General features: G+C 38.9%; 1 protein-coding gene across 1 annotated transcript; it reads right to left on the bottom strand.

The window, feature by feature from the left end:
• Nucleotides 1-2,978: 2,978 nt before the first annotated feature.
• On the bottom strand, nucleotides 2,979-25,474 carry VSTM2A (V-set and transmembrane domain containing 2A). Its single transcript, XM_052639133.1, has 5 exons — nucleotides 25,396-25,474; nucleotides 23,477-23,643; nucleotides 22,330-22,380; nucleotides 19,272-19,608; nucleotides 2,979-3,055 (listed from the first exon to the last, which is right to left on the bottom strand). The coding sequence occupies exons 1-5, from the start codon at nucleotides 25,472-25,474 to the stop codon at nucleotides 2,979-2,981; spliced, it is 711 nt and encodes a 236-aa protein (XP_052495093.1).
• Between the last annotated feature and the right edge of the window lie 1,794 nt (nucleotides 25,475-27,268).

The raw sequence follows: 27,268 nt of genomic DNA on the forward strand, positions 1-27,268 counted from the left end.
TGTATCACAAAGAGTCAGATACGACTGAAGTGACTTACCACACACGCATGCAGGTCCTTTAAGGTGCTCAGAAGTATTTAACCTTAGTTTTAGGTCAGCAAATCATAATCTAATCACTTTCAGAATCAATGAATGTGAAGGATAATCTCCATTAAACAAATACACATGTGCAAAAATATGTGCATAATTTCAGTGGCTTCATGGACTCTGCTAATTTTATTTACTAACTCAGATTAAGAGCTCCTGCCTTAGATGACTTTTGTTTATGTTCCAGTGTTTTCATTTGCATTGCCTCTTTTGTAAGCAGTTTGTAAATCTTTAAGAAAGAACTCAAAAATTTGACTTAAAATCATGTAAGCAATTTTAGCTTTTTGTGACTTGTTCTTATAAAAATATTTATCATATAACCTTGGATGTCAAGGTCAAGAAAGTCAAATAACTTATTTTTCAATCTTTATTTGCTTCTATAATCATAGTTACATACTAAGTAACTAGTCCCAGAGGGACACGGTATATGGTAAAACTAGACATCTCCTTGTTATAGTTTTTGTTCCAATATTTAAGATTCACATTAAAATTTCTAGCTTGGAGAAATAGATTGTATGCCATGTCTTGCTCAAAGAAGTCAGTAGGTCAGACTCTTGGTAGCACACTGACAAAGAACTGTTATTTTGTACCTTGATGCAATGAGTGTAATGAGAGTTCTTTCCAACCAGCATAATGTTCTTTATTACAAGTGAGAATGGTGAACATCACTGATACAGATACATGTCCATCTTGCCTTAGAACTGATCAATCTCATGACCTGAACTTTGTGTAAAAGTAAATTACACTGTGGATTTTCCCAGTCTGACTGAATTTGAAAATGTATTCTAATTTATGCTTGAATGTATACAAATTTTAGAGTCCAGATAGACTTAATAAATAATATTTATCTTGTTATATTATGCATTTTAACCATTAACCTTGAAAGAAAATAAATTTCTAAGTTAATAAAATAGTGAAATCAAATCTTTTATTTATTTTTTCTCATTAGACTGAAATAATAAGCCAAGTGAACAAAAAATGTCAATAAAAGATTTAGAATGAAACATAATTTCTCAAATGATAATGTTAAGGATATTATGAAAATATCACATTGCTTATAACTGAATTGCAGAAAATCAATGCATTTACCTTTGAAAAGCAGAGGTATTCATTGCTTCAGGCTCCAGTCTAGGACCTTAGACTTGGCGCTGCTGGTCCTATAGAGATGATCTTCTGGTTTGTTATGAATGAAAATGGAAGAGTCTCTCTGGAAGGAAAACTCAGGTAGTTTCTATCTCAACCATATCTATTCCATAGTGTATATGGAATGCAATGCTAGTTCTGCCTATCATTCTTTGCCAGAGTAGAAAACAGGTTCCAAATAAAATAGTCATAAAGCCAAAAATAAGAATAAAATATTTAAAATTGTAATTCACTTAACTAGTGAAAACTGAACACATTATCTTCTTTAGTTGGGAATTTGTAGTCATTTTTTGCATACTATATTTAGCCAACAACCAAAATTTAATTTTAATTAGCAGACATTAAAATATAATTAGCAAGTAACAGAATAACAAAGCTAGAAAAATTCATACAGATCAAAGGAAGCAACATTTTTTTAGCCATAGCAAAAAGTGTTCTTTCATGAATTTAGGGACTCATGATGACCACTTCACCGTCCCCATATCCCCTTCCCAGGCAAATTTTATAGAAACAACATTGCTTTTTGACAAAAATGATGGTGATACAGGAATGGCTGTCAAAACGAGAGCACTTACATTCTCAGTCAAAAGATCCTCAAGCCCCAATAAACACCTTATATAAAGGAACATAGCAAATTCCAACACAGCATACACACAACAAAATTAATTAATTATCAGAGACCAATACAATTTTGAATATGCATTTTCCAGAAGGAAGCAGGGGGCAACAGAAGCCACCTGCAACTGTCAACCCTGTGGAAGTGAAACAATGCATTACAAAATACCCACTATATAGGAATTCTAAGTGAAAAACAAATGTTTTATCCAAAAAGAAAGTTGTTTGATGGCCCAACATATAGATATTTATTTGTATATATTTATATAGAGAATGATAAAAATCAGCTTGCATGAGGCTCAGAGTCTATCTACTTTGAAGTTGTATCACACATACTATAAGCAATTTACAGAATTTGTCATTTGCGTATACAAGAATTGCAAAATAACTTAAAACGCACTGAAATATAGAATGCTTAAAATGTCTTCATATAAACCTCCCAGGATTTACAGGGATTGGCCATAATTAGCATTTGCCAGCATGGAATAAGAACTACAATCAAGAAAAAGGAGACAAACCCAAGAAAAGGGTTGAAATTTAAAAAAAAAAAATTCTCTTTTATTATTTCTTATTTAAAATTATTCCTTATTTAAATTATTATTTATTTAAAATAATGTTGTAGACTTGCAGTGTTGAAAATTTTGTTCTTGCCCCCAGCCAGGGGTTTTGTTTGATGATAGTTTATTTTCTGTAGCCTTTTGATCTCTGCTTACTTTCTGCAGATAATGGGTCTTTAGTAGGAAATCAGTGGTGTCTGTGGTAAATATTCACTATACCGAGGACGGTCAGGCCAACCCCTGAGCAGTCAGTGAGATGATGCTTTGAGTAGCCGAAAGAAAAGGAAAAATATAGATCTTGCTATTAGAAAATGTTCTATCACTTCACACTAATTCTCTTGAAATAAAAGATCAGTGATTTGCCCAAGAAAATGTTATGAACAAAGCGTGAGATAGCCTCTTCGTTTATGCTTCGGAAAGCGGGCGCTCCTTGTGTAGGTAATTAGAGTACAGTGGGTGCAGAGTGGTGCTTGGAGTTTAGGGTCAACTTTGCTGTCCGCTCCGTAGATTTTACAGGCGATTTGCTCTTTGCTTTAAGAAGAGAAAGTGATATTGGAAAAAAGTCAGCACTTTAGACTAAAGCAAAGCACCCTTCACAAAGCCACAGACAAGAAGCAGGACAGAAAGTCCATGGCTTGTAGCTATCCTCGCACCTGCGGAAGAAGTTATAAGATATTCGCTCATCTCGAAGATTTCCAATGCTCCTTATTAGGCTGTTTTAAACACATACATATATATATTTAATTAGCTCGCCAGCTTGGCTCTGGTGCCCATGAATGTCTTGGCATGCACTGCAAATAACAACACATACAAAGTATTTCAGTCCCAGGAAGTGGTCTTGTTTGCTTTGTCTGTTTTCAAACCATGCCATTTCACGGTTGGGAATACTGAGAGGAACAAATGCAGATACTTTTTCCTCAAGCAATTTTGTGAGGATTATTCCCTATAGTCATTTGGTTGTTCCTAAATGGGTGTCTAAAAACACATCCCCTGTTTTACCACTGCAAGCGTAAAACCACAGGAGGTGAAAACCAAACCAAGGGCAGCAGGCTTCTCAAGGGCAAGGAGAACAGGTTCTGGAGCATGTGCATTTGGGCATCTGCTTTTAGAGGAAGAGCTTTCTCAACTTTTTATCCTTAAAATCTGAAGAAAATTTAGCATTATCAAGAACTGGACACATTTGACAGCTCTCTGAGACTACATAAGAGAGGGAATGAAATTGTCCTTTTGCATTTTTCTTTACATATTTTATCCATGAATGTAAATGATATACCTTTACTAGTAATAATCATTATTGATAAGAAAATAAAAATGTGATGGACCTTAAAGCATTTCTTTTCTTTCTTCCTTTAATTCAAGAAAAGTCAAAAGGGCTTGAAGGGAGTGAAGGTAGGCAAATTCAATCTTTCAAATATTTCAGCTAAATCATGTTCAAGTCTACATTGGTAGTGATAGAAATTAAGGTGAAAGCACACACTCTCAAAAAGTCACTGTAGAGTAAATATTTAGGGTTCTAAAGGGGTGGTTTAGCAGACTCACATTAATGTTTCTAATTAGGTTACTTAAGTGTCGCCATTGATTTGCCTTTGTATAGGTGGTGAGTCATGTACTTAACACAGAAACCTGATGACTCAAAACCCAAGGTCAGTGGTGGGTCTCTGGAGTGTGTTGCTTCACTCAAGCTGGGGGACAAATTTCAGAAATGCAAAAGTAAAGGTACAGTCCATGTGTGGCTCTAAATATAAAGATTATGCAAGGAAAATATATACAATCCATGTAGAATCACTTGCATCAGGGCCAAAATTAAATATGTGCCCTCATTATCTTTGAAGGGAGACTCTTTGACAGGAATTCATTTAATTATAAGAAAGAAATTCATGCAATTAAAAGAAAGAAAGAAAAAAAAATGATTACATGACTCAAATTGCCAGTAGTACTTGACATAAAGTATGTATGATAGCGAATAAAGGTTTAAAAAATGCTAAAAACAATAAAACCAAGGAAAATGATTCATTCTTCAAAAATGATATTTTGTGAAATAATGTTTCCTTTTCAGTATAAGCATTGCAGATTGGCTCAATCTCGCTGAAACTGTTAATTATGTGCTTCTTTTCTCAACTAATCAACCCTTCACAGGAGATATCCATCATTCCTGAGAATGATGAGATTCGAAGGGAACAGCTACCATCCTGACACAACATTTTCTATTATACTGTGTCCAGTATGTGCAAATTAAAACAAAATTTACATAGGCAGTATAACTGCAAACAAACCCAATTATACACTGTAAAGAATATGTTAAGATTAATATTTTGAATTGCCATCAGATATACAATAAACCACTGCAACACATAACATTTTTTTCAGATTGTAATCATTCATCCACTTTAGGCACTTGCATTACTAGCATATTGTTCATTAAGTTAAATTTATTTCTGTCAAGCCAATTATTTTTTTTTCCCTATACAGTAAATTCTAGAACAAATCTGTTTTGTCATCAAATCATAGATTGTTTCTCTCTTCTTTCTAAAGGTTATATTCATGTCTGGAAAGAAGGAATATGTGCTTCTTCATAGATCTTGGTAACCCCAAAGATTTCAACAGTGAAATCTGAGACTCTAAAATGTTATACTGGGTCCTATGTAATTTTAACAAATAATCATCATAGTCAATTTCATTTAGATGCACACTATTCTGAATATATGGGGCTTCCCAAGTGGCGCTAGTGGTAAAGCCAATGCAGGAGATGTAAGAGATCTGGGTTCAATCCTCAGGTGGGGATGATCCCCTGGAAGAGGGCATGGCAACACACTCTAGCGCCTGGAGAATCCCATGGACAGGGGAGCCTGGAAAGCTATGGTCCCAAAGAGCCAGCCACAACTAAAGCAACTTATCACACACAAGCACACATTCTGAATATAACATTATTGTTTTATCAAACATGCTGTGGTTTATTCTAAAGAAAATTAAAAAAAAAAAAAACTTTTTTTTTTTTTTTTTTGTAAAGTGCAAACTTTGGCTACTCATCATGCTCTATTGTTGTTATTGTTTTGGAATGATGAGATTCAGGATTGCAATCAGGAGCCCTGACTTCTAATTTCCTCTGCAGCCACTCACCTCGAAATCTCAAAAAAATTATTTCTTTGATGTTTCCTAAAATGAGCATAACAATTGTTTGCATTTTATTGTTTTATATATATTTTCTCATGAGGAGGCCAGAAATTGTATTTGGTCACCTGTTTTGCTTTATTTGGTTTTCTTTTGCTCTGTGCTCAAACCAAGCTAAGATAACCTGTTTTTCCCTAAAAATGGTCATTCTCTTAAGCAACTCTTCCCCTCACATAACCTGTATTCTGCTGTGTCTGTTCCCATCGAGTAGCTGGAAGCTCTCTCTCCTCTAATCTTCCTGGTGATTCTGGTTTTGCCTCTCTTATGGCCATAGCAGGGCTCACATTGACTTATAACTCATTATATTTGTATTTTATCCGACTGATTACACTATAAACTCATTAAAGGCAAGGATAAAATTTTAGGAATTTTTAAATTATTCTCAAAGTGTAAAGCAATGATTTAAGTTTTTAAACTTTTGCCCCCACCCCAAAATACCCTGTGAAGAAGAAAGGGAGAGGCTGTTATCTAAATTATGGCTAGAAAATGTGCAGATAACATGCTTCAATGAGGAGCAGTCTAACAGAATCTGAAGATTTTTCTCTGATTCAGAATGTGATTTCAAGATGTCCTTTGACTTCAGTGTAATAATGACACCTTTCATTTGTTTTAATGTTTAAAGATTCCTCAGTGCTCTCTCAGATACAATTTCTCATGCCTTTATAAGGTAGGGTGAAGAGGGATTTGTTCCATTTTGCAAATGGAAATGTCTAAGAAGTCTTCTTAGAAGTCTCATGAGTACAGGCACTTAGCTTTCTTCTTCAGCCCTTTTTCTTTCTGGTGATAGTGCATCACACTGCCCTCACTGGGATGCAGACAAACAAGATCGCTGCCCAAGGCTGTGTCTGTGACAAATGAGTTTGGCCAATGAGAAATAGGAAAGAAAAAAGCCTCAAATATTTTATCTTCACTGTGTAAAACAATTATTTCAGAGAATAACAGAAAATTCCATCTACTTCTTTTATAAGAAACAAGACAAAATAAGAACCTAACACGACAACACAAGAGTCAAGATCTTGGAGTCCTTGGAGATCAGGTGGAGGAGGAACCGTTTACTCACATTCTCAGTCACTGCCTTCCTCCTGCCTTGATTAACTCAGTACAGTGTCCGAACTGGAAAGCCTTCCTGGCCCTCAACTGTTTGCCAGATGGAAGGACTTGGCTCCCTTTTTGCACCTTCCTTTTTAGATGGTTCCATTTGAACTGCCATTTTTTTCCCCCTGCATCTACAGCCATGAGGCTGGAAGACACTGGGCAGATTGAACAAAGCTGCACCCTCTCCTTCGTGCCAAACTGGAAGATTCAGCACCTACCATGTATCTCTAATGGAATACGTATACATATGACATACAAATGTTGTCTTAGTTTATCCTCTCATTAGGCCCATACAGTGAACACACAGATTAGGAAAACTCAGTGGCATGGAATAACTCAATCTAGGTTACACAGTTAATAGATAACTAAACAAAGGTACAGAAATCAGGACATAGCAATGCAGTCAGATCAACTCACGGTCTGGATGTGTTTTTTTCTGAAAATCCCTCAAGCACTGCAACCTTGCCTCACTGCCTCCACATATTAGATTAAGATGTGAAGCTATTATTTAAATGTACAATAATCTTTTCAGGGAAAATACAACTGGCTTTAGGGAAAAAAAAAATAAACTTTTTCCCCAAGAGTGAACTGATAAGTATTGGATATGAAAACATCAGCTTTTTTTTTTTCCCCTAAATATTAATAAGGTTTGTTTTGTGCCATGCAGTATGCCAAATGTCTGATGATATAATATCATTTTGAAATTTTCTATTATAGTCTTTTAGATCTTACAGGTTCCTCCAAATTCATTTCAATATTTGAATGAGACGTGGTCCCACCCTTATTCTTACATGTCCTCTTCTTTCTATGAACTCTTCTCTATACTTTTAATCTAAATTTGATAGCCTGGAACCAGGAAAAGTTAAGTTGATGTTCAAAGTACCACCATTAGTGGTGGGAAGAGAAAGACAACCAAAGCTTCTGGCCACCAGGAAAGATACGGGACATGGATATTTAATTCAAAGAAGGAAACCATTGAGACAACTATCTAGATAATTTATCACATCTAAATCTTGCCAGCTCTTTAAATATCCTCTTTCTCTGGGCTTGATTTCCTACGTGAGGACAACTTGGTTTTGATATGGGGAAGAGTCGCAATTCAGGGCACCAATCTACAGATTTAGGTATAATCCTCATAGGTTCTTCTTCTTGTTTGAGTATCCAGTGGGATTAAAAGGAGCAAGAGAAGAGAAAGGGCACAATTTATGTCCTGCTGTGGCTTTCTGATCTGGCTCCAGAATCTTAATTTTCTCCAAGTGAATATTAGTGATGCTTATCCTAGGAACAAACTTAAAATGGAAATTTTCCAATAATAAAAGAAGCAACACTGGAAAAACTGTTTTGCCTGTGAAGAGGCCTAGGTTACAGCTCTAGGGACAGACAGGCCTTGACTAACCTCTTTTTTATTATAGGTGTCAGCTTTACAATATGAAATTAGCTGTGAGAAAATTTGAGCTATCTTTTAATGCAATTTTTACTCAGGTTTGCACATACTAAATCACAACTTAAGGGGAAGTATCAAATAACAGGATGATTTTATCCTATAATTTTTTGAAAATAATATCTTTTTTATTAGATTCCTATGGAACTAGTGCCAATTTCTTATAGAGATCCATTTTTTAAAAGAAATGTGCTTCATTTTGAACTAATACATAAATTGCCTATTTTGCCCAGGCATGTTGGCAGCAGCTGTTTAAACTTCCTTTTCTGCTTTCCTTTAGTCAGCAGATTTATACCTCTATTCTAGTTATGAGGCCTCTTGTAGCTGAGGGAGACAAGCACAGCTTCCCATGTACACAAAGGTCTAGGTGACAAGTTGCAGGAGCAATACCCCATTCACCACAGAAGGTTCCAGACTTTTCTGCTTACAGCATGCTTTTGGGGTTCCTACTTTCTACAGCAACTCAAGAATGGGCACATAAAAGTGAAACTGCCTTCTGCCTGCTAGGACCACAGTGCATCTCAAAACAGCACATTTTCACTGTAATTGATTCATCCAAGTAAGAACTGATCCTGGTGCAGACAGGGTGATGATTTAGGACAATAGCAGCTAATATTTCTTTACCTCTGACTGTGGTCCCAGGAGGCTGCCACAATCATTCTACTGATTAAGGAACTGAAACTGAGAGGGGTTATACAATACTGTTTGCTCAGAGAGTAGGTGAAGGACTGCTACTCAGGAGTTCTGTCTGAGGCTAGAAACTGATTTGCATCTTGACAAATGTTTGAGCACTTAAAGAAGCACATTCAACTCAAGAATAATCTATGAGGACAACTGGTGCCAAGGTGGGATGACTTTGCTGAGGGCCTGTGGGCCAGATTTCTGATCCCATCACGCTTACATCACTCTAAGGACAGTGTCCTAAGCTTTTGCAATTTGCTTTATTTCAAGCACTGAGAGTTTAACCTATATTGGATCTTTTAATGCAGATAGGTTTCTGAATTCATACAGAAATGCTCTCTCAGACTTTTTTGAAGCACTCGTATGAAATAAAACAAGGTTAATATGTATAAAATCTCCCAGAGTATTGACTTTCCTTGGCACCGCTGGAGACCATACCACCTCTCATCACTTTGATCTCCCTCCAAATTGGGGGCTCAGTCAGTCATATTATAGAAAGGAAAAGTAATTGAATGAAATTTTATTTAAAGACGTTATATGTGCTTGATTTATTTTATCAATATAAATGTATCAAGATAATACCCATTATGTTTAGACAAATAAGAATAATTTGATGGTCAGATTCTCTAACCAGCTCCCAGGAAATAAGATATAATGCTCTTAATTTCAATGCTACTAGCAATTTCTAGGGACACCACTTTCACCATAGTGCTTTTAATATACATACACACATATGTATACATGCATGTGAGTTTTTTTGCCATAAGCTTCACAATTACACAAAACTTTTAGTTTGCTTTTGTTTATTTGTTCAATGTATTTTCTTTGTTTTTCTCTCAAGAGCTGTCTGACATTGGCTTATTTTTAAATTTGGGCAATTTAGAATATCTTTTTCTTATGACAAAAGTAATAAATTATCAGTGTACAAATGTTATCAATACAAACAAAATAATCAAAAAATTTGATGGGCATTTTCATATTATTTCTTGTCATTTTCTATGTGAATATCTCAGATTGACTTAAAATTTAGTATTCTTTATGTTTTCACTTTAAAGTTCTTTGTCCTATATTTTTTCACATTATATTATATATTGGTTCTTTTCTAATTTCATTAAACTTTCTTTGAAGATATGATTTTAGAAGGTGCTTACTATCCATTGTATGGTTTTGCCATGCTCACTGTGACACTTCCCTCCTATTGGTCCTCTGAGTATTTCCCATTGTGGGCAGAACTCTGTGATATGCATTCCTGTTGACAGGTCTGGGTGTGCCTCACTCCTGAGCTCCTTGGATTTTCCTCCCCGAGCGTCATCTCAGGGCCAACCTCATCTTTCTTGCCAATTTCCCTCCAGAAAGGAAGTATCAATTCACCTTGCAAGCAATGATACAGCAGAACACCTGAGTCACTGTAACCTTGCTGGCATGTGTTGATTATTAAGTGAAAGTGAAAATTGCTCAGTTGTGTCCGACTCTTTACAACCCCATGAACTATACAGTCCATGGAATTCTCCAGGCCAGAATACTGGAGTGGATAGCCTTTCCCTTCCCCAGGGGATCCTCCCAGCCCAGGAATCGAACCCAGGTCTCCCACATTGCAGGCAGATTCTTTACCAGCTGAGCCACATCTTTGCCAAATTACATGTGTCAAATTTTCAAAATTGACTAAGGATTTGACTGGGAATGCAACAAATCTATAAATACTTTTGAAAAACTTGACATATTTCCAGTACTGAGATTGCTCATCCAAAAACAGCCTATTTTCTCATTTATTCAGACCTAAACTTTTCTAACAAAATGTTCTAATCATTTTCATATTTATACTACTTATTTGCTATTCCTTTAAAAAATCAGATATGTTATACCTTTTTCTTTTTACTATTGAGGATTATGTATTATGCTGCAAATATTTTCTATTTGCTTATTGCTGTCATATGGACAACTGATTTAAGTTTATATCTTTCCTTTGAGCTTATCAATATTACATGATCACTTTTGATATCTCTAAGTCATTTAGAGTGGATTACATAATCATTTGCATTTGTAAAATGGAAATTTTCCCTTCTTTCCCTGAGTATTAGACACAAATATTTCTCTTACACCACTTATTAGTTACACTTGATTTAATCAAACAAATGTTTTAAATTATTTATAGTACAATGTTATTTTCATTTGTATATTTTGTAACTTTAAACTTTCTTCAGTAACGTTAAACCGTCAGGCCTCTGATTTTATGCTAATCTTACTGTGTCAAATTTCTCTTTTCTGCTCAGCTCTTAATTCATTTGGATTCATTCTTAATTCATTTGGAATTCTTAATTCATTTGGATTAATTCTTAGTTCATTTGGATATTTAGCTCTTAATTCATTTGGATTCATTCTTAGTTCATTTGGATATGCAGCCTAAATTGTAATTTTTTTTGTTATTTATTAAATAAATTCAGCTTTAATTATTATATTTTAATGCGTCAGATATTATTGTATTTTACTATTTTAGAGCCTTCTTTGTTTATATTTATGTTCCTTTATTTCCCTCTTTATGCATGGTTATTTCAGAGAACCAAAAAGTGACGACCTCACTCACGTGCCAGGTTTACTCTGCTAGATGTTTAAAATATATCATGACACAATGCTAAAATGTTATTTGGGGCACATGTGTCACTATCTCGATTTTATAGATAAAGACTCTGATATTCAGAAAGATTTGTATGCAGCTCACTCAAGAAACAAGGTATCTAGGAGACAATGTTATCTACCACTACTATGTCATTCATATTATAAGGTTCTAAATCCTTTTTGCTTTTCTCTCTTTTTAAAGCTTTTAATAATATTCTTGTTTATGTTTTCAGATGCACCTGTGGGGTCGCGAAGAGTTGGACACAACTGAGAGACTTTCATTTTCACTTTCCATAGTTATTTTGTGATTAAAAAAAAATTCTGAGGGTCTTTTCTGAAAGCTTGAATTTAATTACAATAGCATAACTTCAGCTTCCATAAGCACATTACTTATTCAAGTCACAGTTCAAAGTCCTAAAAATCCTTTGGCATTTTATTATTTTGTAACCAATAAAGTCAACCATCTAGTTATAACCTTGGTCAAGACAGTTGGTGGCTAAATGTGGTATGGTTATGTAGGGGACAATTTATCATTCATTAACGTCACTGTGACAGAAGAAAAAAAGGAAGCTCTGAAATTACGAAAAATAAAAGGTAGTCAGGAATGAAGACCCATTCTCCCTTCTTTAGCTCATCATCTACACACAGCCTTATATACCTACTCACTTATCGAGAGTTGATCAGTGACATGCTCTCTATGTATATAATTTCATTTAATTCTCAAAACCATGAGGATCATTCCTATTTAATAACTGAGAAAGCAAAGGTACACGCAGCTGTGAGTGATGGACATGAGACGAGAACAGCCTAATAACTGTGCCCACCACCTCCCCTGGTGAGAGAACCAGTTGGTCTAAGAAGCATGTTCCCCTGGATTTCTGCCTCTTTGGCGCAGATGTAAAGAAGCTGCCTGCCAATGCCGGAGGCGCAGGAAAAGCCGGTTCAACCCCTGGGTCGGGAAGATTCCATGGAATAGGAAATGACAACCTACTCCAGTATTCTTGCTGGAAAATCCCATGGTCAGAGGAGTCTGGCAGGCTACAGTCCATGGGATCACATTCAGACACAACTGAGCAACTGGGCACGCACAGCTGAAATGAATACACCTGTCAGGCTATAGGTGGCAGCAGTGTTCCTTGGAAGAAGGAGCCCTTGCCTTTCTTGAGAATTTGCGCTATTTTGACCAACAGAGTGAAGTCTTTCCAGCAACTTCTCAACCCTTTGGTCATCTATCCAGATAAAGCTCCTCTGGCAGCTTCCTGAAACCTTAAGGAGAATGAAATCATTCGTGACAAGATCTTAAAACACTGGCAAATTCTGCTTCATGGCTCCTCAATCACAGAGCCCTAGTAATCACAAATGAACTTTGCAGAACACTTAAGTGTCCATGCATTGAAAAAACCCTTACAGCACAAAATGGAGCCTTGGTTTTGCAGACCCAGCTAGTTACTGAATTTCAACCAGTTAAGTTAAATATAGTTTACAGGAGAATTTAGCCAGTATAGACTCTTACTCTGCATAATTCGAACTCAAACATAGCTCCAGCAGATTCTTTGACCTGTATTATCCAAAGCATTGCCTCAAATCTATTTTTTATCATATTCATGGCTGCTTGATTTACATAGCAGCCATTTAACTGATAGAAGTACAATGATCAAATTAATTTAATCTGTGTAAGCAGCCAAGTTGGATCTTTATACCAAAATCAACATTGAGGTCTGGATTGTATACATGTGGCTCTCTACCTGGATGTCATGCACCACTTCCTCATATTTTAATTCAGGAAAATAATCTCCAGCAAGATACTGAGCCCCTCATCTACCTCCCCTCACCAGCTCTGAAATCTGTTGTAAGATCATTTCTCTAACTTTGACCACTTTTGGAAAGCTGCTACATTTGTAAGCCAGAGAGGAGCTTCCAGAGCCCTTGGAGTCTAGCAGCTGGAGCAGCAGCTGCCTCTCAATGCTCAGGTTCACATCATGTTGAAAACACAACAATCATATTTCTGAGTTCAGAGAATCACTATTCCTGCTGAGCAACCACACATGGAAACATAACTACACCTTAATTATGGCCAGTTTTCTTATGACTGCCAGCTTGAAGAGAACAGGTTCACAAAAGTCCAAAACAATGTTGGAAAAAACAATAACGAAAGACCAGTTTCTAAAAGTGTATTTTTTAGTATCACACACATGCACACACATCTCATAGTACATAATGAAATTTTTTTCTCTCACTCATAAGAAATTTTTAGAGAGAATGATTCTCATAATTAACTGCTCATAAAAATGGGTATTTCTGCTTCTAGATTCAGACATTTGTTCTGGGATATGAACTTTTTAATAAGCTTCCTTGTAAGTCTGGCACAGGACAGCTGCACTTTGAAAAACACTGTTTAGGAGTCTTGATCGTTTTTGAAACAAAGGCAATGTAATCAATTTATGCAAATATATGAAAAAAGACAAAAGCAAAGTTATATCTGCCCTCTCTCTCTTCCTTTTCTCCCCAAACAAGATGTCCACTTGTCCTAGACACTTACTTATAGGAAGGCAAAAGAAGGGGTGATCTCTGTAGCCAAAAAATCATCTTCAGGGTGACTACTATTTTGTCTGTGTGTCAGGTTTCCCAGAAAATGGGACTTCTAGCACTGAAAGGAGGAACACCCCAGGGAAAAGGATACAATGAGGACTTCAAAATAAGTGTAAACAAGTTGCTGTGGAGACCTGAATGAGGAAACAGCCAATTCTGACTAAGACAACAGGAGAAAGTTTTATAAAAGAATTTGCATCCGTGTACAAGTCCAAAAAGAGGGAAAGAAAACATCATTTTCAAAGTCAGAGAGGTAAGAAATATCTGAAAACATTCAGAAAAGAGCAATATAGAAGATCATGTGTGAGGGTTAGGAAATCAGGAGAAACAGCTGGAAATGAAACCATGAAAATCTAGGATAGTGCTTTGGAAATGATAATTATTTAAAACTTATGCTCTGTTGTGACGTGTTCCACATATTGAGATATGAGCTTATTCAAGACTTCCTCATTACCTGTGATGTTGTTACTAAAAGAACTGGGGAACACCAGAGGAAGAACATTTTTTTTGTGTGAGAAAGCTAAAATAATAAATTCAATTTTTGAATATTTAGGGACCTAATCTAAATATTTATTTCCATGAAACAAGCCACCCTAAAGACTAGCACCTTAAGACAACAATTTATTATCACATCTCACAGGTCTGGAGGATGGTCAGCTGGGGCTCAATTCAAAGGCTAGCTGCCTTCAATCAACACCATGTCTCAAGGCAGCTGCACTTGGTGCTCAATGGCTGGCTCTAAGGCCACAGCAGAGGCTGCCTATCGTGTTGTAGGAAAGGTCTCGGATTGGCTGGTGAGGCATTACTCCTTCCTATCTCATTGTCACAGCAGTCACACTCCAGTCCAGGCTCAGCGTGGGGACAAGTGGCACATGTGTCAACAGCTGCTGTCAACCACTGTGCAGGGGCTCTGCTCTGCACAAGCCTCCTGGGACAGACATGGCGGTGGTGGAGAGGAGGTTAATGGGGACAGCAGGAGCTCTGGTCTGGCTTTCCAAAGAGAAGTCAGGATCAGACTGTCAATTTGTTAGGGGAACCACTGACCAAAACCACTTGTCTTGGCCAGGCACAACAGTGATCACTTGCATTAGTTATCCTCCAACAGGAAGTTCTGGTAAGGAACATGGAACTAACAAGCTACCAATGACAGGAAGGATTTGGGAAAGGTCAAAAGAAGAGAGGAGATACCAGTTCATATGCCAGACCTATGAGGTCCTACGACCTCCCAGAATCATCCTCTCTGGAACCCATCTTGGCTGAGCGAAGTGCAAGCCACCAGCAAGGACCCTGAGTCACCAAATATGGGCCAAACAGGATGACTGGCCACAGACAAACTGGCAACTAACCCCACTACCATAAGCCCAAGACTGCAAGTCATGTGGCAGACCTTCTCCTGGGTTCTCATACCTCGCTGCTCTCTACCCAGGTGCCCCTTCCCAATAAAGTTTCTTGCTTTGTCAGCACTTATGTCTCCTCAGACAATTCATTTCAGAGTATTAGACAAAAGTCCACTCTCAGGCCCTGGAAGGGGTTCCCCTTTTTGCGACAGACTGAGAAATTTTCTAAAGAAAACTTAGTAGTTGAAACCATAGAAATGGATGAGACTGGAGCACTGAGAACGGGAAAAGAACTACATTTAAGAGAGGAATTTAGTTGGAGAAGTCCATAGAGAGAAAGGGGAATGCTAACAGTCAACTTGAAGGGGCCAGAGGGGAGTTCAGGAAACCAGCAGCTGAGGGGTGGGGCTGTGGGTGTGACCTTTAGGGGTGTAGCTGCCAGGCTGGGGTGGGACTGGGCCAGGCTGTGTTCATAGCTTCATTGGCTTGTTGGCAAGAATGTGGAGAGGGGATCCATAGAAGGGGGTATAGACTGGGTGGGCAAGGACAAAAGTAGGAAACTGGGGTGGTGGTGAATGGAGGGGATGTTTGGCTTCTGTATAAAGTACATGTTCTCCATGAGACAGAAATAAATGAGTAGAGAATGGTGTAGCTTATTGAGGTACTTGGGGATCTGTTCTCAGTGCAGATGGAACTAAACCAGTTCATGCTACAATCAGGACTTGTTACCCTCAGAACATCTATAGGACATTCTAAATATTAGTTATGGCTACAAAGATTGGAGAAGAGAAAAACCTAAGGGACTGCAAAAGCCAAGTTCTATTTATTTGCTTTATGATTTTTCTTCAGTATTTTGGTTCTTATTGTGGATTATCAAATGTAGGTAGAATTAAAAGAATTAAAAATAAATACCATAAAGATATAGCTCAATTGGATAGTTACATGTGCATTAGCTTTTGAAAAAATATCTGGTAAAGTAGCTATATATTTGTGATATACAGATAATAAAAGACTATTTTTCTATATTTTTAACATAAATTTCTGCTCTAGGAAAATTGAGTAATTTGAATGTTATAATATATATTCAGAGTTATTTTCAGCTAATGCTTTTCCTTCAAAGAGAGACAGAACTACTTTGACAGAAAGAAGTATGAATTAGGAACTGAGAATTTCAAACTAAATAGTTCAGTCAACTAAGTAAAAACTGTGATGAAAATAAAAGGCCAACAGCCCAGGTTTTGGTAACAGGTTGGTATTAGAGTGTCACAGACACTATGGATGACACATGCCTCCCTATATCAAGTGAAAAAACAAAAAACTAATATAATTCTTGGTCTGTAAAGGCAAGATTTCAATTATTTTTTCTTCATCATGTCTTGCCTTTAAAAAAAACAGGAAAACAAAGATACGTGGTCAGTGTAATTTACAAATATTTTGTTTTCTCACAAATGAAAATATAAAAACGATTAACTCTTTTAAGAATGGAAGTATGTCTTCCATTTTTGTATCATTGTGCTTGGCATACAAGTTCTCGAAAGGATGGAGAGTGAATAAATGAAGCATGGGTATTGAAATTAGCTTTATTTGAATTTGAATATAACCTGAAAAATCATAAAGCAAAATTACAAATCAGGATGTGGGTGTTAGAGGAAATATTATATAGGTATCTAACCTAAATACTATATCTTATGCAATATTTGTGCAAGCACAGAGACTTACACATGAATAAAATGAGTGGCTGGGCCACCATAGCTTCTGCACTAGAAGTTAGAAAATGTTAAATGTATATAAAATATTTTCCAGTATTTAATTGTAGAAGAAAATAGAAATGAAAATTTTTCATGTGTTTCAGATTAACCTTTGCTACTGCTGATCGTTTTTAGTGGAAATGGCTTTGGATGGATACAGGCTTCCATGAGCAGTACACCCTGTTCCTTTAGAAGAAGCAATGGGTGAGCCTGGTGATGGTTGGAAAATGAGTGGTGATTTCTCTCTGAAATTTGTTAGATTTGTATAGCCTTTGCATTTAGCACCAATCACAAGACTAAGAGAAAGATATTAAAATAAAATGAATCTTTTTAGAGTACATTATTCAATCTAAAATGTAAAGATTTAGAAATAGAACTTTTCATCCTATGCTTAGAATCCTTCATCTGGGATAAGTAATCTGATTCCACAAAGTGGACTTATGATTTCTAGCTTGGAATATTCTATGCAGGCTAATACCTTCAGTTCCATGATTTGGAGCCCTCATCAGTTAGATTGTAAATTGTCTGCTGAGTGGTCTCTGTAATTTTGAATATAGCATTTAGGTTCTTCTTTTGACAGTGAGAAAGGAATGAAGACAATGTCTCCAAAAGTATAAAATCTTTAGCAAATAATGGCCAAAAAAATTACAACTGTTAGGTGTGTATGTGCATACATGTGTGTGTATATGTGTGTGTATATACATGTGTATAAATATATATTTTTTAGCTTGGTTTTTTCCTTTGGGGAACAAAAGAGATGATAAAGATGAAAATGAGACAAAGTCACACAAATATGGCTTCAGAGAAGCTGTCTCCTTTCAGCATGGCATAAGGTACCATAAGCAATACATGTTGGGATTGCTGCTTACCTATATCACAGGGACCCTTAGTCAAGCTCACAACAAATAGTCTCCATTAGCATATGAAGCCTAAGGAGGAATCTAGGGAGGCATATATTATTTTTAAAATATTGTTTATAAATAAGTATTTAAAGATATACACATGCACACACACATGGGCTTCCCAGATGTCTCAGTGGTAAAGAATCTACCTGCCAATGCAGGAGGCACAGGAGACACAGACTTGAACCCTGGGCTGGGAAGATCCCCTGGAGAAAGGGAAGAAATAGCAACCCACTCCAGTATTCTTGCCTGGAATATTCCACGGACAGAGGAGCCTGGCAGGCTACAGTTGATGGGGTCTCGAGTTGGATGCGACTGATAAATATATATATGTACATATTTTTACATATAAATGTAAAAATACATTTAAATGTTTTTTATATATAAATCATCCTGATAAAATGATGAAATTTTAAAAATCTAGTGGCTAAAAAGAATTTAAATGTTAACAATATAATTTTCTATTACAATAGTAGTATCAATAATTCTTCAATGATGAACTATAAAGAGACAAACTCAAAAATGAGAAATTCAATATTTTATGCTCCCTTCATCCTATAATACTACATCAAGCATTTGAGCAGGATGGAGAACAGTCTAGGGTAGTGTAAGGTATTGCTCATTCCATGCCAAGGTTAAAACTTCAGTGAGTTTCCATTGGCTGAATCAGTGCATAAATTAATGCTATTCAGAACAGCTTTAACTTGCACAGCTGACTTAGGAAATGTGTGACTAAGCTTCTAAATTGGCATCGAAGCCACATTGACAGGAGCTGCCTTATCACTGTACCACTTTCTGCCTTTCACCCCCCTTACTTCCTCCCATTACCATAATTACTTTCATCACAGGCAGCTGAAGTTTCTCCTTCAAAACAGAAGCCCTTGGTAACTGGTCTTGCTTAAAGCTATGAGTCCCTGAAAATGTGGTGTGTCTCTTTCATTTACATGATGATGAAGTGAAAGTCTCTTAATTTGGGTCATTATCGATACATAAATCCGTAGAGAAAATGAACATGCATTTATAATGCAACCAAATGCACATGATTTATTGTGTTTATAGTGTGTAAATACAGAAGGAAAAGAAGTCCAGTCCTCAGATTCCCTGGACATGAAGCACTGCCAGCGACTAATGGGGCAATTCACACCCTTAGGAAGATCAGCCTCCAGCTCTTAGAGCTCATCCTCATTTTAACTGAACTAGCTGTCCAATTTTAGAGAAACCATCACACATAAATCTGTCTACACTGACCCATCTTCCTGTGGAGAGTTTGTGAGTGGTAAAATGGGTTTCCATACCTGATTGTGGACTTTGTTTGGGGATTTTGGCTACCTCTTGAGGGCTGGAAGTGGAGGGCACTCGCTGGTTGGCAGAGCTGTGCATACTGCTGGGAGCTGCCACGGAGACATTCTTGCGAGGTTTCATATCCTGCAGCCACATGGGTGAGGCCTCAAAGGCCTGCATCCTCCGGGCATGGCTGTTGGCGTTGACTTTTAGGTAGGCCTGGGCTTTGTGTTCCTGAAGCTCTCCATAATTGGCGTCGGTCACCCTGCACTCATATAAGCCTTCATCCTTTTTCCTCACTTTGGAAATCTGAAGCTTGTGAGAGATGTCATTCCCTTGGACTTTCACTGTCTGAAAAATTGCAGGTAAAAAAACAAAGTGCCACATCAAGTGATTTGGTTTCCATATCTTGTCCTGAGCTTGCTAAGGTTGGAAAATTAAAAGGTCCTAATGGCCTCACAGCCACAGTCAGAAAGTTTTTTTATTTCCTCAGCTGTCTAATTAGAAGATCTTATTTATCTTATTCTATTAACACCTAGATTCACAAGATCATGGAAACATGAGTTCAGTCCAGCTGAACCAGATTCCATCAGCCACATAGTTTGCATTTGGTACCAGCTCTACCACGATCCCATCAGGGGACTGGCCTCTGCCAGGTGAGCTCAGCTGAATGAAGAAGAATCTAACTTGTGCATGGTTTACAAAGCCTCTCTTCTTCACTGTAGGCTACCTACCACTCTGACAGATCACAAAAACAAGCTGTTGGTCACAGCTGAGTTTAAGTGGGAATGTGCTTTTAATCCCCACTTCAGGATGATTACTAAATGAACTGACAAAATAGACTTAGATAGTAAAGTTTTTACTCCAGCTGTTGGTGCAGTCTGACCTATAGTCATGGGGTGGCAAGACTCAGGAAGCAAATAAATATCATCTGAAATCCTATGACTCGGAGTACATGCCCCTACCACAGGGTCTGTGTGCTGCTGGAACTTGAGATGCCATTAATTAAACACTGCTTTGATTTTCAAAATAGAAACTGACTCCCACTTCTGATACCATTTATACCAGATTAACATCAAGAACATGTATATGGTTATATAGAGTATATAAAATTCTACATAATATGCAATAGATCTCTAAGCATCTTTATCAGAAGAGGTAGATTTGATATACATCATATTATCATATTATCCATAACTGACAATGATGGACTTCATATGACATTCAAGATCTGGATTTGGATAATTTCCAAATTAATTTCAAAAGACAAAGAAGAGAAGTGAGAAGGCAGAAAGTTATTCCTGTACTGGGCATTACACTTTCAAACAGCCATAAATAATTTAGAAAATTTGGGAAGTGTTCATCTGGTTTTTACATACAGAGTTGTATATATAAACAGTTTTCAACATCTGAACCATAACCATAAGTATGCATTTATGTTCATGAAAATTGCATATGAATATTATTAAGACTGTAAAACTAATGGGAAACAGTAGTTTCAAATATATTTTCAACTGGGTGTCCTGATAATGTTAGGTAGTCAGAGTGCTTATATATTGTTATTATTCCGTTTTATAGTAAACTGAGGCTTAGGGGTTTGGGTCAGTGCTTGTCAATGTTGACTGTACACTAGAATCATCTGAGGAGGTTTAGAAAATACTCTCATTTGGATTAATAGAGAAACACTCTGCATCTCTCCAGGGCAAAGCTCATGCTGTATTTTGTAAAAATTCACCTGGGAATTCAAATTAACTGCTGGCTTAGGACCTATGTTCAAGATCACATACCAGGTAAACTGGGAACACACTGCTTTCTACCTCTGTGTTTAGAGCTCTTTCCAGTTGACTAGATTGTATGAAATCTGGGCATTGATAATGCTGTTAGCAGTTGTGTGCACAACTATGCAACTAACTGCATGTTTCTCTAGGTCAAGATGTGTGAGGCTGCTTTACGACTGGTCTTTGGAGGATTGGGGTATGGGTGAAGAATGAAAGGTGAATAGGAAATAAACAATCTATCTAATTATATGTGTATATATAAATGAATATTTAAGAAAAACATCATTAGTAACTGATCTTACCAATAAAGCTTTTCTAGCACTGTTGGAAAACAACAGATTCTGTGATATAAGAATAATTAAATTGAAAGAGTCTAAAAAGTCAGTGAGTTTATGAAAAGAAATTGGGAGTTTCTGGTTTATATCTTATTTTTGATATTTTTTCCATGCTGAGATTATATAAAGAATTTGATTGTATTAGCATATTTTTATACTTTTAATTATGATGGAACCCCTATATTCTATCACTTTATATATGCCTAAAATAGCCTCAGAATAAATTTCCTTTTAAAATGTGATTATCAGATTCCTTATACACATATTACTTCTACTAATGAAAACTTGTTTACTAATTATCAACAAAATAAGCAATTCTATTAGTATAAAGTGATTCTAGATGGCTTCCTCTGAGGTATAGTAAATTTTTTTTTTTCTAATTTCAGACATTTATGAGCAGTATTAACCAGCAGAGTAGAAACACATCTCTCTATTTCCAACAGGTTAACCTCCTCTAACAATGCTTTTATATTTATATTGGCTTTTGGTCTTATATTACATGATTTTGAACACTGGCATTAGAAATGCCAATGACATTGAAAGTTGAGTTATTTTAATTACAACTTCACCACCCTGTTGGATGCTTTAATTTTTTTTTTCTGCCTGGGAAGATTTTCATCTTTTACTTGCTATTGAAGGATAATTATTGGTCTAAATTTGAACGTACTCTTATAGTTAATAAAAGCAAGAAAGTGTCACATTCCTCTTTGGGTGCAAAATGATTCCCAACCAATTTTTCAAATATTTACGCCATTATGATAAATAATTTTATTGTATTAATTCTAAATCTGCTTCAGTGTGTTTATACCCAGTGAGGTAAGGTATGACAGAGCCAGAGGGCTCTCGTCCTGCGTGTGCAAATTTCCTCTATTGGGAACAGTAAGTATAAACACTTTTGAAAACCGAAATTCACTAACTGGTGCCCCGGGCCCGAGTGCACCGGTTTCATTGACACTCACGCTGATCTTGGTCCCATCTCCGTCAGGGTCCCGGTCTGGCAGCAGCTCAGCCTGTGGGGAGGGATGGGGAGTGGGGCACACGGATGCTCAGAACTCGCCCAGCCAGAGCCGTCCGCAGCGCAAACCTGGAGGGAGGGGCGCTGCCCCAGCTACCCGCTAGGGGACCAATCCCTGTGGCTGCGCTCGGGGACTCCGGAGCAGGGATTAGGGGACAGGGAACTCTGGGGGTGGGGGAGGGGTGAGGAATCGGCGCGGGCGCTCGGACTCGGGGGACGGGGCCTCGGGAACTCGAGGAGCTGCATTCGGGTCAGTGCCCGGGGTGCGCGAGTCTGCGGGGGATGGGGGACCTGGGATCTCGGGGGACTGCATTCTGTCATTCCCTGCTGTCACTCCTACAGACCTTCCCTCGCCCCCGCACATCCACATCCGCAGCCTCTTCTGCAGAACTACCTCCTTCTCGGTTCAGACCTTCGTTTCTCTACCCGCTCCCTCTTCTCTCCTCCTCTCCCCGCCCCCTCTCCACTCGAGTCGCCTCGGGTTCCTCCGTCACTCCCCATTCCCTTTTTTCCACCGTCACCCCGTCTCTCCTTCTTTCCCCATCTCCCGCCTCCCTCCTGGGTCTCCTCCCACCTCCTTTCTCCCCTTCCATTCCTCCTCCTCTGTCTCTCCCCCTCCTGTTCAGTCTCCCACTCCTCTCCATCTCTCCCCCCGCTCCCTCCCTCTGCGTCTGGCAGAGGTGGTAAGAACCCAAGAGGGTGGGGGTGGGGGTGGCGGTGATGGAAAACCGACAGAATTTTCCCCCATCCCACCATAATGAAGGGATAGCGAGTGTCCGGGGATGTTTCGACGCAGCAGTGCCATCTAGGGCTGCTGAAAATGTCCAGTACTAAAAGGAGGAGTCTATTCCCAGTTCTTAACTGGGAAAGACTAGACAACCTGCTTTCCCTTGGTTTTAACGCGGTGTCGCCAGGACAGTGTTCACCCCCTGGCATCCCTAGGTGTCATCCTTGCCACCAGGAGAGCCAGGGGTGTTCCCAGGGGCGCCCCCACACCATCTTGGTTAAGATCTCGGCTGGACACTCAGGAGTCTAAGTCAGTGAATGGACCGGACACGAAGCAGGAAATTCGGGCGACGCAACTCCGCTACCTGTGCCCCGGCCACATCGGCCCCAGGCTCCAGGTCCTCCGGCCCCCGCAGGAACCACCACTGGATCTCCAGGTACACCGAGGCAGAGCCGCTCTGGAAAGCGCAGGACATCTCCACATTCTGCCCCTCCGTTGCTGTCACATTCCGCGGAAACTCGGTAAATTTTGCTGAAAAACAGAAACACACCCTTTTGGAATATGCACTCCACTCTTGACAGCATCTCTTGTGAGCTCACTACATTTTCCTGGGTCTAAAAAAAAAAAAAAAAAAAAAAAACCTCTATGATATCCCAGAGGCTCCCCCCACCCCTTTCCTTGGCCTCTTTCTTGTCTTATTTTTGGTATCATGCCTAAATCATTTTGTTGTTGATCAAATCCAGATAATAGAAAGGTTAACTAGCTTCCCAGTAACTCCCCTCTGCTAGCCAGGCTGCTCACAGTTAGATACAAATACCTTTTGTCAGACTGCAGTATTCCCCAAAACTTACTGAGGGATTCAGGGAAGTACATTTTACACAAATCTGTCAAGCTGATACATGAAGAGAGCCTCTTATGTCCAGGTTTCTAAACAATCTGTGACTAACTGGATGTTCCATGTAATAAAGAAAAGATCACGATTATCTGTCAAAATTTACATTCCTGATATATATATATATATCACAACACATTAGCAGTTGTGGTTGGAGGGCTACTGCATTGAAACAAGTTGCACAGTTTTTAAGCTGTGGATATTTCTTTCTTTCCAAATTAACCTTCATATCTGTTCCCAACAAGCTATTCTATTGTAAATTGTCATACATCATGGGATGTAAGAATCACACACCTGGGCTTGGTTCAGATTAAAGATTGTTCTAAAGTCACTAGAGACTTTTTTTTTTTTTTGAGCCTTTTCATTACAAATCTTGACACTGCTAGTTTGCAAGATTCATGGAGTCATGGCGAAACTCACAAAAATATGTTTCCTCTCTCCCAAAGGGACTTCCTTAACACGGAATGCGTTGGATGGTTGTTCTTATTTTGTCTAAGAGACACTCTGAGAAAGGCTGATGATTCCTTAAAAGTCTAGGAGAGATTTGTAGCTTAAGGAAGTGCACAGCTACAATGCGTACTCATGGGGAGGAGGATTGAGGGGCTGCAGGATCAATTTAGGGTAGATGCACTTTGCCCCCACTCTTTAAAGCAAGGCGCCATCAGTGTCTCTTTTAAAAATTTATAAAATCCCAACATGATCTCTACTGAAATAGAACTGTATTTATACTTAGAGGAAACGGGAGATGTTAAGAAGACATTCTGATCTGAAAAGGACTTTTCTGTTGATGGCATTTCTGTCTGCAGAAGTGATGCAGTCTTCTGGCACCAGAGATGTGATCTGTTCATGGTGCTGAAATGATCACTGCAGCCTGCGAAGTCCTGAACAACTGGATTCAGCAGGCTGCTGCTGCTTGTAATGCAAGTCGTGCCTTTTTATGAGTCCTCAGAGGAGTCTGTCCTTTGATAAACACACACGCAAACGAAGTCACACGGACACAGAAAAAGGAAACTCTAAGCCCATACTGCCTACATAGAGGAGGGCTCGCCATGGAGAGACCCCATCCCCAGCTCTGTTTGCGAAGAAGATAATGTATGCAAGAGTCGTTACCCTGTGCATGCACACAGATAGAGGGAACACACACACACACACACACTCATAGCTCTGTGTTTGTGCTCACCGAGGAACCCCCCTCGTTGTCAGGAACCATCTGGATTTGCTCTCAAATCTACCTGGGCTACTATTAATAAACTTTAAAGAAAAATGCCAAACAGAATACTATTCTTTGTTACTTGCTAAGAACCTGACTAGATCTGCCTGGCCATTCTTTGAACGCAAAGACACACAGACACCGCGAGCAAATGTACACTTGCCAGTGAGCACAGACTTACCTTGAGAAGAAAGCCCTTGCTGTACATATAAAACGGAAAAGAAAACAAATCCAACATATGGCAAAAAGATCCCCATCATTCCAAAAAGTGCAAGGTTGGTGGGGGTGGGGGGTGGGGGGTGTCACATCGGTGTATCCAACAGCCAAAAAGCTTCAAAAGAAAGGAATGCCACTGTCCGGCAGGCTTCGTCTCAGCGCCCAGGGTGCGGAGCCGCGAACATCCCGCCCCTCGCCTGCTCGGACTGCTCTGAAGACCCGGAGAGGGGACTGGGAGTTGGCGGCGCGGTCGAGGGCTGGGTACTGGGCTCGGCTTTGGCGGGCTGCGCTTGCACACCCAGACCTCGGCGCGGAGTAGTGCTCGCCGCTCGGCTGCCCGCCTTCCGCTTCCTGCTGCGGGTCCAGCGTCAGCCCGCGGTGCGGGGTGCCGGGCGCGGGGCGCGGGGCGCGGAGCGCGGGGACGGCGCGGGGCGGGGGCCTCGCGGTTTCGCGCCGTCTCCGCTCTTCGCGCCGCGGCGCCGTTAACTCCGTGCGCGCCGGGCCGCGTTGGGTCTACGCCTCAGTCCCGGAGAGCAGCGGCCCCGGTCCTTCCCCATGCGCTGCTTCCGGCCAACTGAGCCTCTCCCGCCTCAGTGAGTCCCGGCAGGCGGACTGCGGCGGGGCTACGAGGACGGGGCCGGGGCAGCGGGCGGGAGGATGGGGCTCTCCGGGAAGGAGAGGGACGGGACTGGGCGAAGACACTGCGCCGGGGCGACGAAAACAGCCATTGGAGGGAGATGTCGCTTAACCAGTTATTAACTGCTCTAACTAGGAAGAGCGCAAGCTATTATTTCACGCGGATTTATTGCTGAGCAACCTCGCGAGGAACAGAAGCGGCTCCTGCAGGGACCGTATCACTCTTGCTGGTGAATGGAAGGGACGAAAAGTACAAAAAGTCACGTATTGAGGGAATTTTCCAGAAAGAAAAGTCGTACCACTTTTACGCTTTCATTTATTTGTTTTTGCTAATTCATATACTACTTTGCTTTCCCAGCCTCCATCTCACGTGTATTTTGGCGGTGGGGGAGGGGTCTCAAATACCATTAGGGTCTTTATTGCATGGTCTATTTTTTGTTTGTTTTTTCTTTTGGCTAACACAGTAATGATTTCATGTTCCCTGAGATTCTATTAATAACATACAGTTTTAGGAAGAAAAAGTACATTAAGCTTTACGATATGGAACAAATCTAGCTGTCTTCCATGGAGAAGATTTGAGATGTGTATTCTATTTCTTATTAAGAATCTAAAAGCAATAACTGTCGCTTTAAAGACTCTGTCCACCGTTAGGCAGTGAATTTAATTCTTCTTAATAAAATTAAAATTATTTTCCCTTTAAGCACAGTGCCAGGTATTTTACTTTCACTGTTACTTCTGTGCATCTCTACCACAGATTTACAGTATTATTTGAAAATATGACTAAGTGTTAACAATGCTGTCAGGAAACCAATGCAGTATATGTATTTTCATTTTATTGCAAAAAATATGTAGGTGGCTAATTCCTTCACAGACCAGAAAAAAAAAAATACTGTCGGATTACTAAACCACTTATCTGCTGAATACAGCAGTAACTGAAATGTTCAGAAAATTAAGGCACAATAACTTCAGAACAATATTATTTTTCTGGAGATTTATTTATTTTTCACTGTGGTTTGGCAGACTGTAAGACTTGGAGAAAGTCATGAGGGACGTTTTATATTTGTTCATGTTTAGGCTAACATGACTCCTTATCCTTCCTCTCTTGAGCAAAGAATTCTGAAGGATGTCTTTTCAAGAAAATAAATCATTTTTACATCGAAACACTCTCTTATGGAGAATGTGTTCACAATATAGAAAAAAAA

Source organism: Budorcas taxicolor, chromosome 4, assembly GCF_023091745.1.
Source record: "Budorcas taxicolor isolate Tak-1 chromosome 4, Takin1.1, whole genome shotgun sequence".
Taxonomy (NCBI): domain Eukaryota; kingdom Metazoa; phylum Chordata; class Mammalia; order Artiodactyla; family Bovidae; genus Budorcas; species Budorcas taxicolor.